Raw genomic sequence first — 14102 nt, 5'->3', positions numbered from 1 at the left:
GGTGGATAGGGCTATTCGTCATGCAGCCGAGATCATCGACACTACTTTGGCGACTTCGCCTAGGAAGATTAGGGATACCTGGGGTTCTTATATCGCTGTTACAACGCCCAGAGTCACTTTTGTCACTTGGGAACTCCTACCCCCTGGTCACCTCAAGGTGAACTTCGATGTAGTGTGCTAGCAGGAGGAGATAGAGGTGGGATGGGATTCGTGATCCGAGGTCACAATTCCCGTCTGACTGTTGCACGAGGGCGATGCATTAGTGGTACGACAGTCATAGGAGTGGAGCTCAAGGCGGCATGGGAGGGCATCACCTATGCGAGGTCTGTTCTAGGGGCTAGTGAGATCACCCTGAAAGGAGACTCTGCCATGGTGATTGATTGGATTCGGGATGCTACGTGATGGGTTGCCGATCATTCTCTCTTTAGCGATATACAACAGATGGTGCGAGACTGTGACTTCTTTTAGGTTGCTTATGTATACTGGAAGGCAAACAGGGCGGTTAACTGGGTGGCTTCTTTTACTACCCATCACTCCGGAGAGGACTCCTGGATATGGGCAGATATTGTACCTTCTTTTTTAGGGCACATTTTGTATCTTGACTCGGTTGTATTCATGCCAGATTAAGGTGAGCGACTGTTTTACCAACCAAAAAAAAAAAAAAAAAAAACCAACAACAACAACAACAACAACAATAATACATTAGCTAAACGGGTGCACGGGTCAGCGCCAAGCGACCACCGGATCGGATTCATTCTCTTGCTCTGTGTCCGCACGTGAAACGGGAGATATCCCATAAGCTTCTTGGGGATATGCGCTCAGGGAGTGAGCGAGCCGGCGAAAGAAAGAGATGGGGGGAGGAGTGGAGGCGCTGGGGGCGTACCGGGCGCTGCTGCGGGCGACACGGAAGACGTTCGCCGGTGACACGCTGATGCTGTCGGAGTCGGCTGTGGAGATTCGGCGGAGATTCGAGGAGAACCGCGGCGTGACGGCGGAGGCCGAGGTCAAGCGACTCCTCGACGAGGCGCGTCAGGCCTCCCACTTCATCACCCACATGATCGTCCAAGCCAAGCACAGCTCCACTAATGGAGGTTATGGTAAAATATCGAGTTTTCTTCTCGTTGCTCGTGCTTTGAAGCTGCTAGCTCTGATTTCAGGCTATTTTTTTTTCAAACGTTTGCAACTATTCCTTCCATCGAATTGGATATGGTGGTTAAAAAAATCGTATTTTTAGAGCTGGAGCCTGGATGGATTTCAAGCTGAGAAGATTGGGTCTAGGGCTAGGAGAGAATTCTCAAATTACTCATTATTTTCCTGGTGGCTGCTTAAATGTTCCAACTGTTCGACAATTGTCAAAATATTCATCAATTATGTATGAACTTATGAGTTTTAAGAACTTGTTGCCACAGAAGTTTAACATTGATACTGGATATGATAGTCAACCATTTATCTTACCATGCTTTGTGACATTGTGACGCGTTAAACGTTTTAAGATGCATAGGTTTTTGGAGTTTAAAAGAAAATTCAGCTGGCAAAAGCGAATAAGATTCTTAAGATGTAAGGGATTTCAATATTATAGCTGAATATTTTAGGATGCAATGATTCTAAAGATGGTACTTTGATGCCCTATCGTTGTTCCACAATTTTGATGTTTGTAGAGGATCATGGCTGTTATTGGCATAACAATCAGAATGGCTATTCTTTACTGAATTATATGCTTGTTAAGCATTTGGGATGAGAAGGGCCAAGATGTATAGGGTCATCAAGCTAAATATAAAAGGCCAAGAAGTCCATGGGATGATATATTTCGATACATTTGTGGAAAAGACCAAACATAGCAATAGGAGGAGATCTCATCATCGTTCATCACGTCTGTTTAGTTAGTAAAATGGGTTGAGTCATGGGATAGTCTGAATTCTGTGACAGTCCTATATTGTGACTGGAGGTAATCTAAAGTAGTCATGATTTCATGATGTCTTAGGTCAGGAAATTCTTGGGTTGAGTTTAATGTAGTTTATTATTTTCTTTGTTTGAATCTAAAGATTTAATCAGGAATTGCTTGAACTTTAAAGTCAACCTTTTTTCTCTTTTAAGTCTTTTCGCATTAGCAAGACCTAAGAGGGGACAATGCCACACTCTATGTGGTGACTTATGGAAAATGCCAGCTGGCAAAGATAGCATCAGTACTACCAAAGCTAACTTTACTATCAGGTATTCCTTAAAGTTTATTTAAGTTAATCCTTGCTCTTTAAAACAAATAATGGAATTGGATCACTGATTTGTATCTTAACCGACAACAGTTTGTTTTCTATTTTGCTATTTCTCTGCATTAGTTTAACAAAATTAACCAAGTTAAATCTTCAGCACAGCTGCAGTTTGTCCCTAGTGCAGTTTGCACCTTAATTTTTCAATATAAATATCTTCAGATAAGCTACAGAATACAGAATATGTTAAAGTTCTTATTTGAACCCTTCAAGAAAATTCTTGCTTCATCTTGCCCTTGTTTTGCAATTTTGCTTAATGAGCAACTTCTAAGTTGATTTTCTGTATCATATAAGATCTGAAAGCACACATTTAGTAATTAAAATCTTTTTTTATGTGGCGTTGTGTTTCCTGAGGCCTTTAATGATAATGCTGTTTGCGAATAAACATATAAAAATACCATACAGGTCATGCAGATTTTCACAAGGCTCTTTTGTTGGACCAAACAACTATCCATGTTTTATTTCTTAAGGAAGCATTATCTGCTTAGATTAGCTGTCAAGTTCATATGTTTTGACATCTTGGTGCATGGGACTGCTCCAATGTCCAATGGAGGGATCCCAATGTGACTGGTTACGCTTGTGTATTGCCATTTTGCTACATTTGGGCTTGCTTGACTAATTATATTCTTTTCATCGCACCATATGCATCAACATATGTCAAAATACATTACGCCATTCTCAAAAAAAAAAGCCTGTTCTGCAATTTATCTGAGAAATTGAAGATAATTGACACAGTCAAAACAGCCTAGCCATCACATGTGATGCAAAATTCTCTTATTCATATTCCTTGCACTGTTGTTGCTAGCAGCAGATCAACGCTTGACTGTAACTTTAGTATGGCATCTACTACTGCCCTGAATTATGAAGATATGGCAATGCTTTCCAGAATGTGATTTAGAGGATCCTTTAATTGCCTTTCCCATACAGTTTAACATCTCATCTCTTTTGCTAGTCTAATCTTTGATGTTTTTTTAACTTCTTCTATTGTATTGAATGGTCCATGAGATTCTTGTCAACATTATGTGATCATTGTGTAGACTGGATAATCTATAAACCTGTTTTTTTGGTGCATAAGTATTATAGAATAGCCATTTAAACCACAAGAAGAGCCAAATTGAATATGTTGCAATCGTGCAATTGTGATCATTGTAGTTGTAGAGCAGAGGGAGCTGAGTATTGAATGTCTAGGGAAAGCTTCGTCCTTATGCGTCATTTGTGCTGTAAATCAGCCATTTTTTTGTCATGAAAGGTTGATGACATCACATCATTAGCATTCTGAATTGTAGCTCCAAATAATTATCTTGGGGAGCTTGTTAACTCATTACAAGTTGTCCTTTTGTTGTCAATTGCTTTCTTTCATGTTTGCTCCACTTTTCTAGGGTTTAAAGTTTAAACCTTATCAAGCCTATCATTGCTCCCATTTGTGTGCTCCTTTAAGGCAAGCAATATGCTGCCACATTCTTCATGAAGTGCAACGTAAGCTAACTCTTGGATTTACAACCATGTTATTGCTCCCTACTCAGTTCAATAAGCACAATTTTTATGAATCAAGAGGATCTCAACGTAACAATTGTTTCCAGAGCTACTGTAGAAGGAATGTTTGACGTGGTGTGCAGTTATCCGCAAGCACTTATTTAGCATTACATTGAGTTGAGAAACCTATTCTTTGGTTGCTTATTTGCTTGATGACAATTTTGATCATTCAATTAAAGAAGTGATTGTTTTATAATAAGTATACTCAAAGGTAATATAATTATTAAAACAATGAGTTCAGGGATTATTTGTTACATGCATAAAGTCATGCATATATACAAGGAGATTGAATTGTTATCTTGTATTTTTTTAACTTTTGCACTACTAGATTGAGTTTTAGGAAGAAGAAGAGAATAATTTTGACTTTAGGTGAAGAGATGCAACTTGAATGAATTTTTACATTGTTTATTAGACCTAAACTAAGAGAAACAATAATTTAAAAAGGAAAAATGTTCAAGTATCTCCAAAGAAGGGTTTTTTTACCCTCAAAATTAAGATATTGTCATAGATTTGCATAATCAACCGTGTATGTGTGCCACTGGTGTATGATCTTGAACTATTGCTTTTTTAAAATTAATTTTGTGGCATCACATGAATCCTCGATGGTTGCCATCGCAACATTGACTCCTGAACTGTTGGTGTATGTGGCATGGCTCCTCATTTTTCTAATCAATCAAAACATGCTGCAATGAGGACCTCTATACTGTATCCACATAAACCATCTTGGTTTTGCTTGTTGAAGTGAGTCAAATTGTATATCTTTATTTGATATGGCCTAATATTTCAAACTGAAACTTATATTCATGTAAGGATGGAATGTACATATATAATCCAAAAAGGTAGCCCAATGCATGAGGCTCCTGTCTTGCAAGGTCTGGAAAGGGTTAAATGTATGCAACCTTACCCTGTGTGTGGAGATGTTGTTTCCGTATTTCGAACCCATGATCTTTAGGTCACGATGGAGCAATCTTGCCGCACCCCGAACCTGTTACCTAGGTCGACCACGTGCAGGGGCGGCCCAAGCCTTAGGCGACCGAAGCGGTCGCCTAAAGCCTCAGCCCAAAGGAAGGCCTCCGGGAGTCTCCTACGAGCCAACATAGCTGCCTACGAACCGAGTCGAAGTTGGAACTCGGAAGCCTACGAGCTGCTCCAACATGGCAGCATAGCTACCTGCTGCCTACGAGGCTACGATCCAGACATCTTAGCCCGTCCTCTATCCTCCTGCCGGCTGCCGTCCATAGCCCATAGGACCACCATAGCCCGTCTTCTCCATCCGCCGTAGTCACCAGAATCCCAGTCTTCCCAGATAACCAGAGTCCAGGGCCCTCTAAAGTTCTAAACTCTTCTTCTTCAATCTTCGGTTCTTCCTTCCTGTTCCTGCTACCTAGTTCCTCGGTTCACAGTTCACTTCCTCCTCCTCCATCCTCCTTAGTTCTTCACTTCTTCTATCCTTCGCCCGTTCGCCGTCCTCTCCAGCCTCTAGGTGGCAGGTGCTCTTCAGATATTTTCCTGTAAAGACTTCAGTACATGCTTTCCTCATTGTGCTACAATAACCCAAGTTCCTTGATTAACTTGTTTCATGTTTATGAAGTTCAAGATTTTTTGTTTTTTTTTGTTTGAATTTCATATGCATGTACTGGTGGTATCGGAATGCCTGTTGGACTTTTTTGAAGCTTGTTATATGTTATAGTCATGCATAAAGTCATGCATATATACAAGGAGATTGAATTGTTATCTTGTATTTTTTTAACTTTTGCACTATTCGATTGAGTTTTGGAAAGAAGAAGAGAATAATTTCAACTTTAGGTGAAGAGATGCAACTTGAATGAATTTTTACATTGTTTATTAGACCTAAACTAAGAGAAACAATAATTTAAAAGGGAAAAATGTTCAAGTATCTCCAAAGAAGGGGTTTTTTTAACCTCAAAATTAAGATATTGTTATAGATTTGCATAATCAACCGTGTATGTGTGCCACTGGTGTATGATCTTGAACTATTGCTTTTTTAGAATTATTTTGTGGCATCACATGAATCCTCGATGGTTGCCATCGCAACATTGACTCCTGAACCGTTGGTGTATGTGGCCTGGCTCCTCATTTTTCTAATCAATCAAAACATGCTGCAATGAGGACATCTATACTATATCCACATAAACCATCTTGGTTTTGCTTGTTGAAGTGAGTCAAATTGTATATCTTTATTTGATATGGCCTAATATTTCAAACTGAAACTTATATCCATGTAAGGATGGAATGTACATATATAATACCAAAAAGGTAGCCCAATGATGAGGCTCCTGTCATTGCAGGATCTGGAAAGGGTTAGATGTATGCAATCTTACTCTGTGTGTGGAGATGTTGTTTCCGTATTTCAAACCCATGATCTTTAGGTCACGATGGAGCAATCTTGCCGCACCCCGAACCTGTTACCTAGGTCGACCACGTGACAGGGTGATGTAAACCCTAGAGTGATGCCCTAGAGATCATGTAAGACCTATAAAATATTACAAAATCTCCAATAATACTAGAATAATCATATCAATCATAAAATTCAACCATATTAATCTAACTATATAAATCCTATCATTATCAAATAGTAAAGTTTGTTTAGCATAAAAATTCAAATGTTCACCTGATATCAGAAAATCAACTAACTAATAACTTTGATGCTCAAACTCTACGCTCAACCCATCTGAAACTACACATCTTGTGGTTTTTTAAAAAAATACAGTAGATAGATATGAGTTTTTCAGCCCGGTAAGAATCTCCAACCGTCACATCAATAAAATAAAATAAATTAATATGAGTTTTTAGATATTGTTATGGTATTTGATTCAAAACAACATATACATATTATCATCAAGTATCCATCTTATCAAAAGAAATATTTATATCACAAATACCAACAAATTAAATTGTTTATTCAGCAAGGGTTCATATGCCTTAAAATCCGTCTCTCATTAACTTAATTCCAGATTCAATAATAATTTATTTTTCGATTTTGGGCTAACCAAGATCATGCCTCAGTCCATGATTGATAAATATAAATTCCATGAGTAAGCCTATGAAGGCTATCCTATGCATAAGCTCGTAGAGGCTATCCCGCGCATAAGTTCGTGGTAGCTATCTCATATGTAAACCCATGGAGATTATTTAGGCAGAATGTCATCGCCTATTGTCACTAAGAAACTGAAAGAAACCTCAGAAATGGAGGGATCAAATGGTATAGTTCATTTGTTGGTAGCTTGGAGGATTACAAACATGACTATTGCTTTCCAATTAGCTGTTTATTCCACATATAAGCCCGTGGAGGCTATCCAATGCATAAGCTCGTAGAAGCTATCCACATAACGAGGTTAGTCCAAACTACTTCTTATGCATCTGATTATTGCATATTGTTCTTGTCAAAGTGATTCCAATTTGTCAATGTGTTCCTTACAATTTCAAGATAACTAGAATCATAATTGATATAGCCATATTTTTAATAGCTGATACCCACATATAATAAACACATAAATATACTCATGCCAAACATCATATAAAATGACATCATCTCATGCAAAATTGAATTCATAGATACAAATCCAATGATATAAATCCAACAATACAAATTCAATAGTACAAATCTATACATAACATATACTGGTGATCATGTATAAGGATTTTTACCTCTATTGACAACAAACTTAACACACTTAAGTACTAGCCCACATCTTGATTTATGAACTGGGATGTCAGAATCCTGCTCAATATCTTTTTATCCAAAAGATTATTCTCCTACAGAACCAAGTGCAATATTAAAATAAAAACCATAAAATCAACTATCTAAAACCTTCTATTGGGGTTTATCAGGGGTCCACCATTGAGTCCCCTGAATCTTTTCCATCAAACTCTTGGATTAGTTAGAGAGAGAGGAGAGTGAGAGGAAGAGAGAAGAGAGAGAACTCTCGCTCCTTTCTCAAAATAGGAGAAAGTTCTCTCCCTCTTTCTCAAACAAAGGAAGGCATGTAAGGCTTGGCTAGGTGACGACAACAACATAGGGCGGTGCTCGACAGTGGTGGGCCAGTGGAGAGAAGACAAAAGAAAAATGAGAATAGGTGTTGAACCAAATCAAAATTTGGCCTAGATCATGGCCGACTCAATGGTCGACTACCATACCTCATCATACAACCTTAGAGGAATTAGGGGGGCGGGGGATAGTGATGGTCTCGGCAATGAGCGGGGATCACTGACGATGAAAGATACAAGAGGAAAAACAGGGGAGCCTTTATTCAATAAGATTCTGGCGACTTGCCGGTTCACATCAGCCGGCAACAGCAGCACTGGAATTGGGAAAAGGAGGAGAAGGTATAAGGATGATTACCTCGATCTTGCGAGGTCTCAAAGATCCGAGCTTGGGGAAGGCTTAACGGAAAGAAAACACACGGAAATGGTGGAAACAACGATGATTGCTCGAGGATTCAATGATGGAGTTCGCAGGAGGAAGAGGAAACCTTTTTATAGAGGAGATCCTAGGAATTTAGTCGAGACCCGGCATGTCATAGGTCTCCCATCTCCGCTGGACTCAGGAGAGAAGAAGACTCCCAGTAGGAGTCTCCTCTACGCCCTGCACGTGCGATGCATGCATGTGTCCAACCGAGTTGGGCTGACCCGATCCAACCGGGTTATCAATTTGGTTCATAACAAACCTTATTGTTGTGCCAAGGCTCACTCTCTCGTGCATATATAATACCAATTATTTGAAAATTAGTATGTGCCGTCGAAGATATAGGTGGATACTGTGCCTCCTGCCATGGTAATGTCTTGAAATTCTTCAGCAAAATTGTCATATTTTGTAAGGAAAAAAATTTAATTTTTCATTCATTTTGACCTATTTAGTGTCTTTCTTTATGTCCTGTCCATATTTATATGCGTAGTTGCTTCAAACTATTACCAACATTGTTTAATGTTGCTCGACCTCTCCAGCTATAAACTTATTTCCTTTTTGGGTAATTATCTACATTTTCTACTGCAGTTGTGAAGCCTGGTAAAGAGCATGCTGGAGCAACACTAGAGATTCCTTCTGAAGAGATTCTCTCTAAGTTGACATGAGCAAAATTTAGCTAATTAGAATGTCAAAGGCAACAACCATCAATATCGCAGGTTAAGCATCAGATCAGTTGATATATTGAATAAGTGTTTCATCTGAATTATATTTGCCTGAGGAAACCAGCAGGAATATTTTATTCTTCTAGTTGAACTTTACACTTCAACTGTTTATCTAACAGAACTAACAAGGGCAGAAGAAAGTAAAACTTGCTATTGGGACTAGTTTTTCATTTGTAAGTTGTAGAAGTTCAGGGGTAAAGGCTCATAATCTGGTGGATCTATATTTTCCTAAGAGGTTCAGAAGGAAGCTAAGTGGCTGTTATTTTTATTTTTTAATTGAGTCTTTGCTCTTTCTATCTTGAAGCTTATGTAGAAATTAGCTTATCTGATACGGTTGCTGCATTTCCTTCTGCCATGAGACGAGCAGACCATCATAATATACTGCTTGTGTCTCACTGTAAATGGATTTGCATATTGCTCTGTCCTTCAATGCAGTAGCAGACTTCATGTTTGTTCACTAATTCTTTTTTTTTTTTTTTTTGCGATGCTGATGAGAGTACAAAAGTGAAATCTTCATATTATCTTAATTAGTATTATAGTTAATTTTTATTAATAAAATTAATTAATTAATGTTTTATTTGTGTTTGAGTGAAATTAATCCAAGAGACCCAGTAACTCTGGATTTGAGCCCAAAGCCTGGCATTCCGAGCTCAACAAATCCTCAGCATCTCATCTGAGCCTCAAGTCGCCCGTCATCCGCATGCAATCCATATCACTGTAACCACATGTTTCAGCTAGCACAAATGCCCGCATCGTGGAGCTTCTTAGCATCATCAAAACTGTCCATGTGGCTCTCCAAGCATCATGGTATCTCCTCCAAGGGACCTAAGCCAAACCGGCTCTTCAATTCAAGCCACATCTCATTCATGGTTTCGGATTCCCTATTTCAAGAACATTCAGCTGCATTCCATTCTTCCCATCATTCATCTATACTCAAACATCAAAACAAATTTCATGCATCCACGTCAACGGGTTGAAGCAAGATCAACATCCCATCTCCTTTATTTAGGAACAAACCCAACATAAAAGTCTTCCCAGTTTTTCATCCCATCTACCCGTGAAGCACATCTTCAATGAACAGAGCATGCGTCGCCCCCGTGTATTCATGATCTCCAAGCATTTGTGGTGACATGCGTAACTCCCAAGCATATCAGCAGCCATCGGAGGAGAAGAGTCCCAAGCCGAGTCTTCTTAACTTCCCAAACGTCTGCAACGCTTCCAGCTGAAGAGTCCCAAGCGATTCAAATTCATCCCGTATCTCAAGCAAACGTGGATCATTCCAAGCTGCATTCAAATCCATGCGGTTCAGATGCTTCATCATCCCAACAGCCGTTTCGTCCAGGGAAGTCCAGCCGAATCAAAACCTTCCCATGACCGAGTCCATCGCAAAGCACCCAACAATCTCGGTTCGACTTCCATCGCGAAAACAGGGAGCAAATTAAACGGCCGGTTTGATCTTCATTGATTCCCAGCGTCTCTTGAGCTTTGGGAAAATTCTATAAAAGGGGGAGCCATCCGGTGGAAGAGAGGAGGAGGCGAGGGGAGGTCACAGAACGGAAGGGAGAAAGCAGCCGACGAGGAAGGAGAGAACCACACGGTGGAGGAAAAGGAGGAGGCGAGGGGAAGCCACGGAACCAGGGAAGCCAACATCCATTTCTTTCCCAGCCGAGCGAGAGAGGAGAAGAGGCCACGGGAGAAGAAGAAAGGAAACATAGTACTCTGTTTCCTTATCAAAGAAAGAAAAAAAAAAGGGTTTATGTTTGTTTTATTTATTCTATGCTAATCCCTTTTATAAAATGTTCCCATTTCATATGAGTAGCTAAATCTTCTCTAGCTAAGGCTAGGGAAAAGCCTAGCATTTTCTTCATGTATTTCATTTAATCATCAATGGGATTTTAATGTTTTTGATTTAATTTATGGTGCAGGAAATTTATAGAAATTATTTCAAACTTATATATTTTCTTTGATTTGTTATTTCCCCCGGGTATAACAGATGCTTAGAAATCCCTGTAGTTTAAAATAGAATTACTGTAATACTGCCCATAAAACTAAATCTATTTAACTGAGATAATAGATGATTTTAAGAAAAGCATGATGAAGTGCTAGGCTGTATCCTGATGCCTTAGTTATATTTTGTCAATCCGAATATTATTTAGCCTTTAGTTTTTGTTCACTGTCAAATCCCTGTGGATTCGATCTCGGACTCACCGAGAATATTATTTTGCTACACCCTATACTTGGGGTATCCTACGTTTAATTTTCCTTTTTAAAAGAGCAAGATTAAAATCGTAGCAAGTTTTTGGCGCCGTTGCCGGGGATGCATGAAATTTGTTTTGATGTTTGAGTATAGATGAATGATGGGAAGAATGGAATGCAGCTGAATGTTCTTGAAATAGGGAATCCGAAACCATGAATGAGATGTGGCTTGAATTGAAGAGCCGGTTTGGCTTAGGTCCCTTGGAGGAGATACCATGATGCTTGGAGAGCCACATGGACAGTTTTGATGATGCTAAGAAGCTCCACGATGCGGGCATTTGTGCTAGCTGAAACATGTGGTTACAATGATATGGATTGCATGCGGATGACGGGCGACTTGAGGCTCAGATGAGACGCTGAGGATTTGTTGAGCTCGGAATGCCAGGCTTTGGGCTCAAATCCAGAGTTACTGGGTCTCTTGGATTAATTTCACTCAAACACAAATAAAACATTAATTAATTAATTTTATTAATAAAAATTAACTATAATACTAATTAAGATAATATGAAGATTTCACTTTTGTACTCTCATCACACCCCCCAACTAGCTTATTGCTAGTCTCTAGCAATTTAGTGTGAAAATGATAGAATGAGAGTGCAAAAGTATTATTTATTTTATTAATATATATCAATATGCATGAATTAAAATAAATACTCACTTTCGTAGAGCATTACGATTGCACTTAGCACATGCAACAAGCCGTTAAACCCTTAGGTTACCCTAGTGGACGAGTGTTGTCTCGTGAGGGTTTGCAGTGATGTTACCCACAAACATCGTTTTTAAGTTAGAAGATACTTTAAAACATAGCAACTCTTAAGGCAAATGTAAATGTGACATCTTAGAATACCTATACCTCCACCACAATTGAGTACCCTTTGAGTTCTAGGTGCACTACTCAAATTCACAAGTGTTAACTACCATTTGTTAGCTCCCGACTCACTAAATTTTCCGAATATCACATATTATTTATCCAGAATGGTTCGCATATAAAAATGAAGCTATCAATCCCAACTAGACATCCCAGGTACACAGAGTTCTAAAACAATGGAGTCAAACCAGTCATCCACATGTCACTTGGTTTAAGTTTAACTAACTCACTCATGTTTAATTTATTTTTTATTTTTTATTTTTATATATATATATATTTTTTTTTCCACATAGTGACTACAACAGTTCAACTCCATTAGGCTCTAGTAAGGTCCATGTAACGAGCTTTGGGTCAATGACTCTTGATCCAGTTGGCTTAAGGCATTAGGTGAAACACCCTTCGGACTTAATTACTCGAACCAGACTACGCCACGAGGCCAGACTAGTCACTTATTTCAGTCATTTTCACCTTTTTACGCGAACACTCGCTGCTTTGTAGGCAAGAGGCCCGGTTACTCAGTGAAGACAAACAGTATTATTTCTCTCTCTTTTTTTTATTTATTTTTATTTTTTTTATGTAATGTGACTGTATTGTGACTATAGGTCAACCAAGGTCAGAACATAAGGCACCCAGGTGATCTAGCCGGGAATTTCAAACTCAATCTTTATGTGAAAACCAAATCATGAACTTTAAGACAAGGACACTCGTACTTCTCTTGCGAATAAGGTCAACAAATAAATAGGTAACACAAGTGAACTCCTGAGGCTTTCCTATTGTCATTGAATACTTGTGTGGGGATCTAATAATAGGTCTCTGATAAGTCATAATATGCTCCTTGCCTTAATAGCTGCACATGTTTATTTCTTTGAAAAAAATATAGTGGTAATTAGATGCAACAAAATATATTTTTGTTATTATTATTATTATTATATATATATATTATTATTTTTTTAATTATTTTTGTAATATTTTTTTTTTTTTGAAATGATATGACAATTGGTATGATATATAGAAAAATACAGTAATCTCTAACAAATTTGGCTTGCCTTCTGTAATATGGCTCTTGTTCATCTTTTTCATAAGAACTCTCTTCACGGCTTTGTCCTCAGCCATTTCCCATTTGCCATCATTTACTAACCTTTTCTTGTGAAATTAGGGATGGGGTAGTCAAAGTTACTAATAAATGAACAGAAGAAAAATAAATTATCTGCCTCAGTATAATGCTTGCCTTTTCCAGCTTATTTAATTGGACTTATTGATTTTATTTTCTTATTTATATGCTTTGCAGAGATGATCATGCAATTATTCCAAACAAGGTTCGCCGTACCGGTACCGAACCCCGTATCGGTGCCGCATTAGTATAGGCGTACCGAGTGTCGGTACGGTACCGTACGCTCGGTACCGACATTGGTGTACCGATACCGGTACCCATCGGTACGGGTACGGTACGCTCGGTACCGACCGGTACCGACCGGTACAGCGAACCTTGATTCCAAACAAATATCACAAGGACTTATTTCTTTCACATTTATTTGTGCACAGTTCCATTCAAAGTTTTGAGATTACAGCTCAAAGTACTTGTCAATTCAACCATCAATAAATTCATACAACATTGCAGCCACACCCCTCTTTACTTATGCCAAGGTTCTAAGTACCAACCTGTGTTGGGCGGCAGGGGGTGTACTGTACTGACGTGGTTTGATACTAGTACAATACAGAGGCTTGGTATGCCTTGATACTGAGAAAATATAGGTGTTGTGCCAGCTCTTGTAGTGTGCCTCATGTCTATGGGGGTATACCCAAAAATCAGTCATTTGTATGGTGCTGGATGCTAAGACTTAACTCAAAACCTTGATTGGTTTTATGCAAAGAAATAAGTAAATAAACCTAAATAAGATTGAGATGTGCAGTCTAGCTAATTTAGCATCTCAAAGAGAGTCTAATTGAAGCCCCATCAAGACGAGTCGAAATGGATTCAAAATCCAGATCTATTAAGAAACCTGATTTTAGTCCTTAAAAAGATCAGTTTTCTA

At 38.8% G+C, this 14102-nt stretch overlaps 1 protein-coding gene across 1 annotated transcript; it reads left to right on the top strand.

Moving 5' to 3' along the window:
- The first annotated feature begins 795 nt into the window (after window positions 1-795).
- LOC103703611 (complex 1 family protein / LVR family protein) lies at window positions 796-9041 on the top strand. Its single transcript, XM_008786520.5, has 2 exons — window positions 796-1097; window positions 8812-9041. The coding sequence occupies exons 1-2, from the start codon at window positions 851-853 to the stop codon at window positions 8886-8888; spliced, it is 324 nt and encodes a 107-aa protein (XP_008784742.4). The 5' UTR covers window positions 796-850; the 3' UTR covers window positions 8889-9041.
- Window positions 9042-14102: the final 5061 nt, after the last annotated feature.

Source organism: Phoenix dactylifera, chromosome 8 (assembly GCF_051530095.1).
Source record: "Phoenix dactylifera cultivar Ajwa chromosome 8, Ajwa_hap1_PhDact_Kaust_v1.1, whole genome shotgun sequence".
Lineage (NCBI taxonomy): Eukaryota > Viridiplantae > Streptophyta > Magnoliopsida > Arecales > Arecaceae > Phoenix > Phoenix dactylifera.
The sequence above is the reverse complement of the archived record's forward strand: the minus strand, read 5'-3'. Positions and strand labels throughout refer to the sequence as shown.

Coding starts and splice junctions, on each gene's coding strand:
- LOC103703611 (XM_008786520.5), top strand. CDS start 851: ATGGGGGGAGGAGTGGAGGCGCTGGGGGCGTACCGGGCGCTGCTGCGG. Junction 1,098..8,811: donor CTCCACTAATGGAGGTTATG/GTAAAATATCGA, acceptor TTTCTACTGCAG/TTGTGAAGCCTGGTAAAGAG.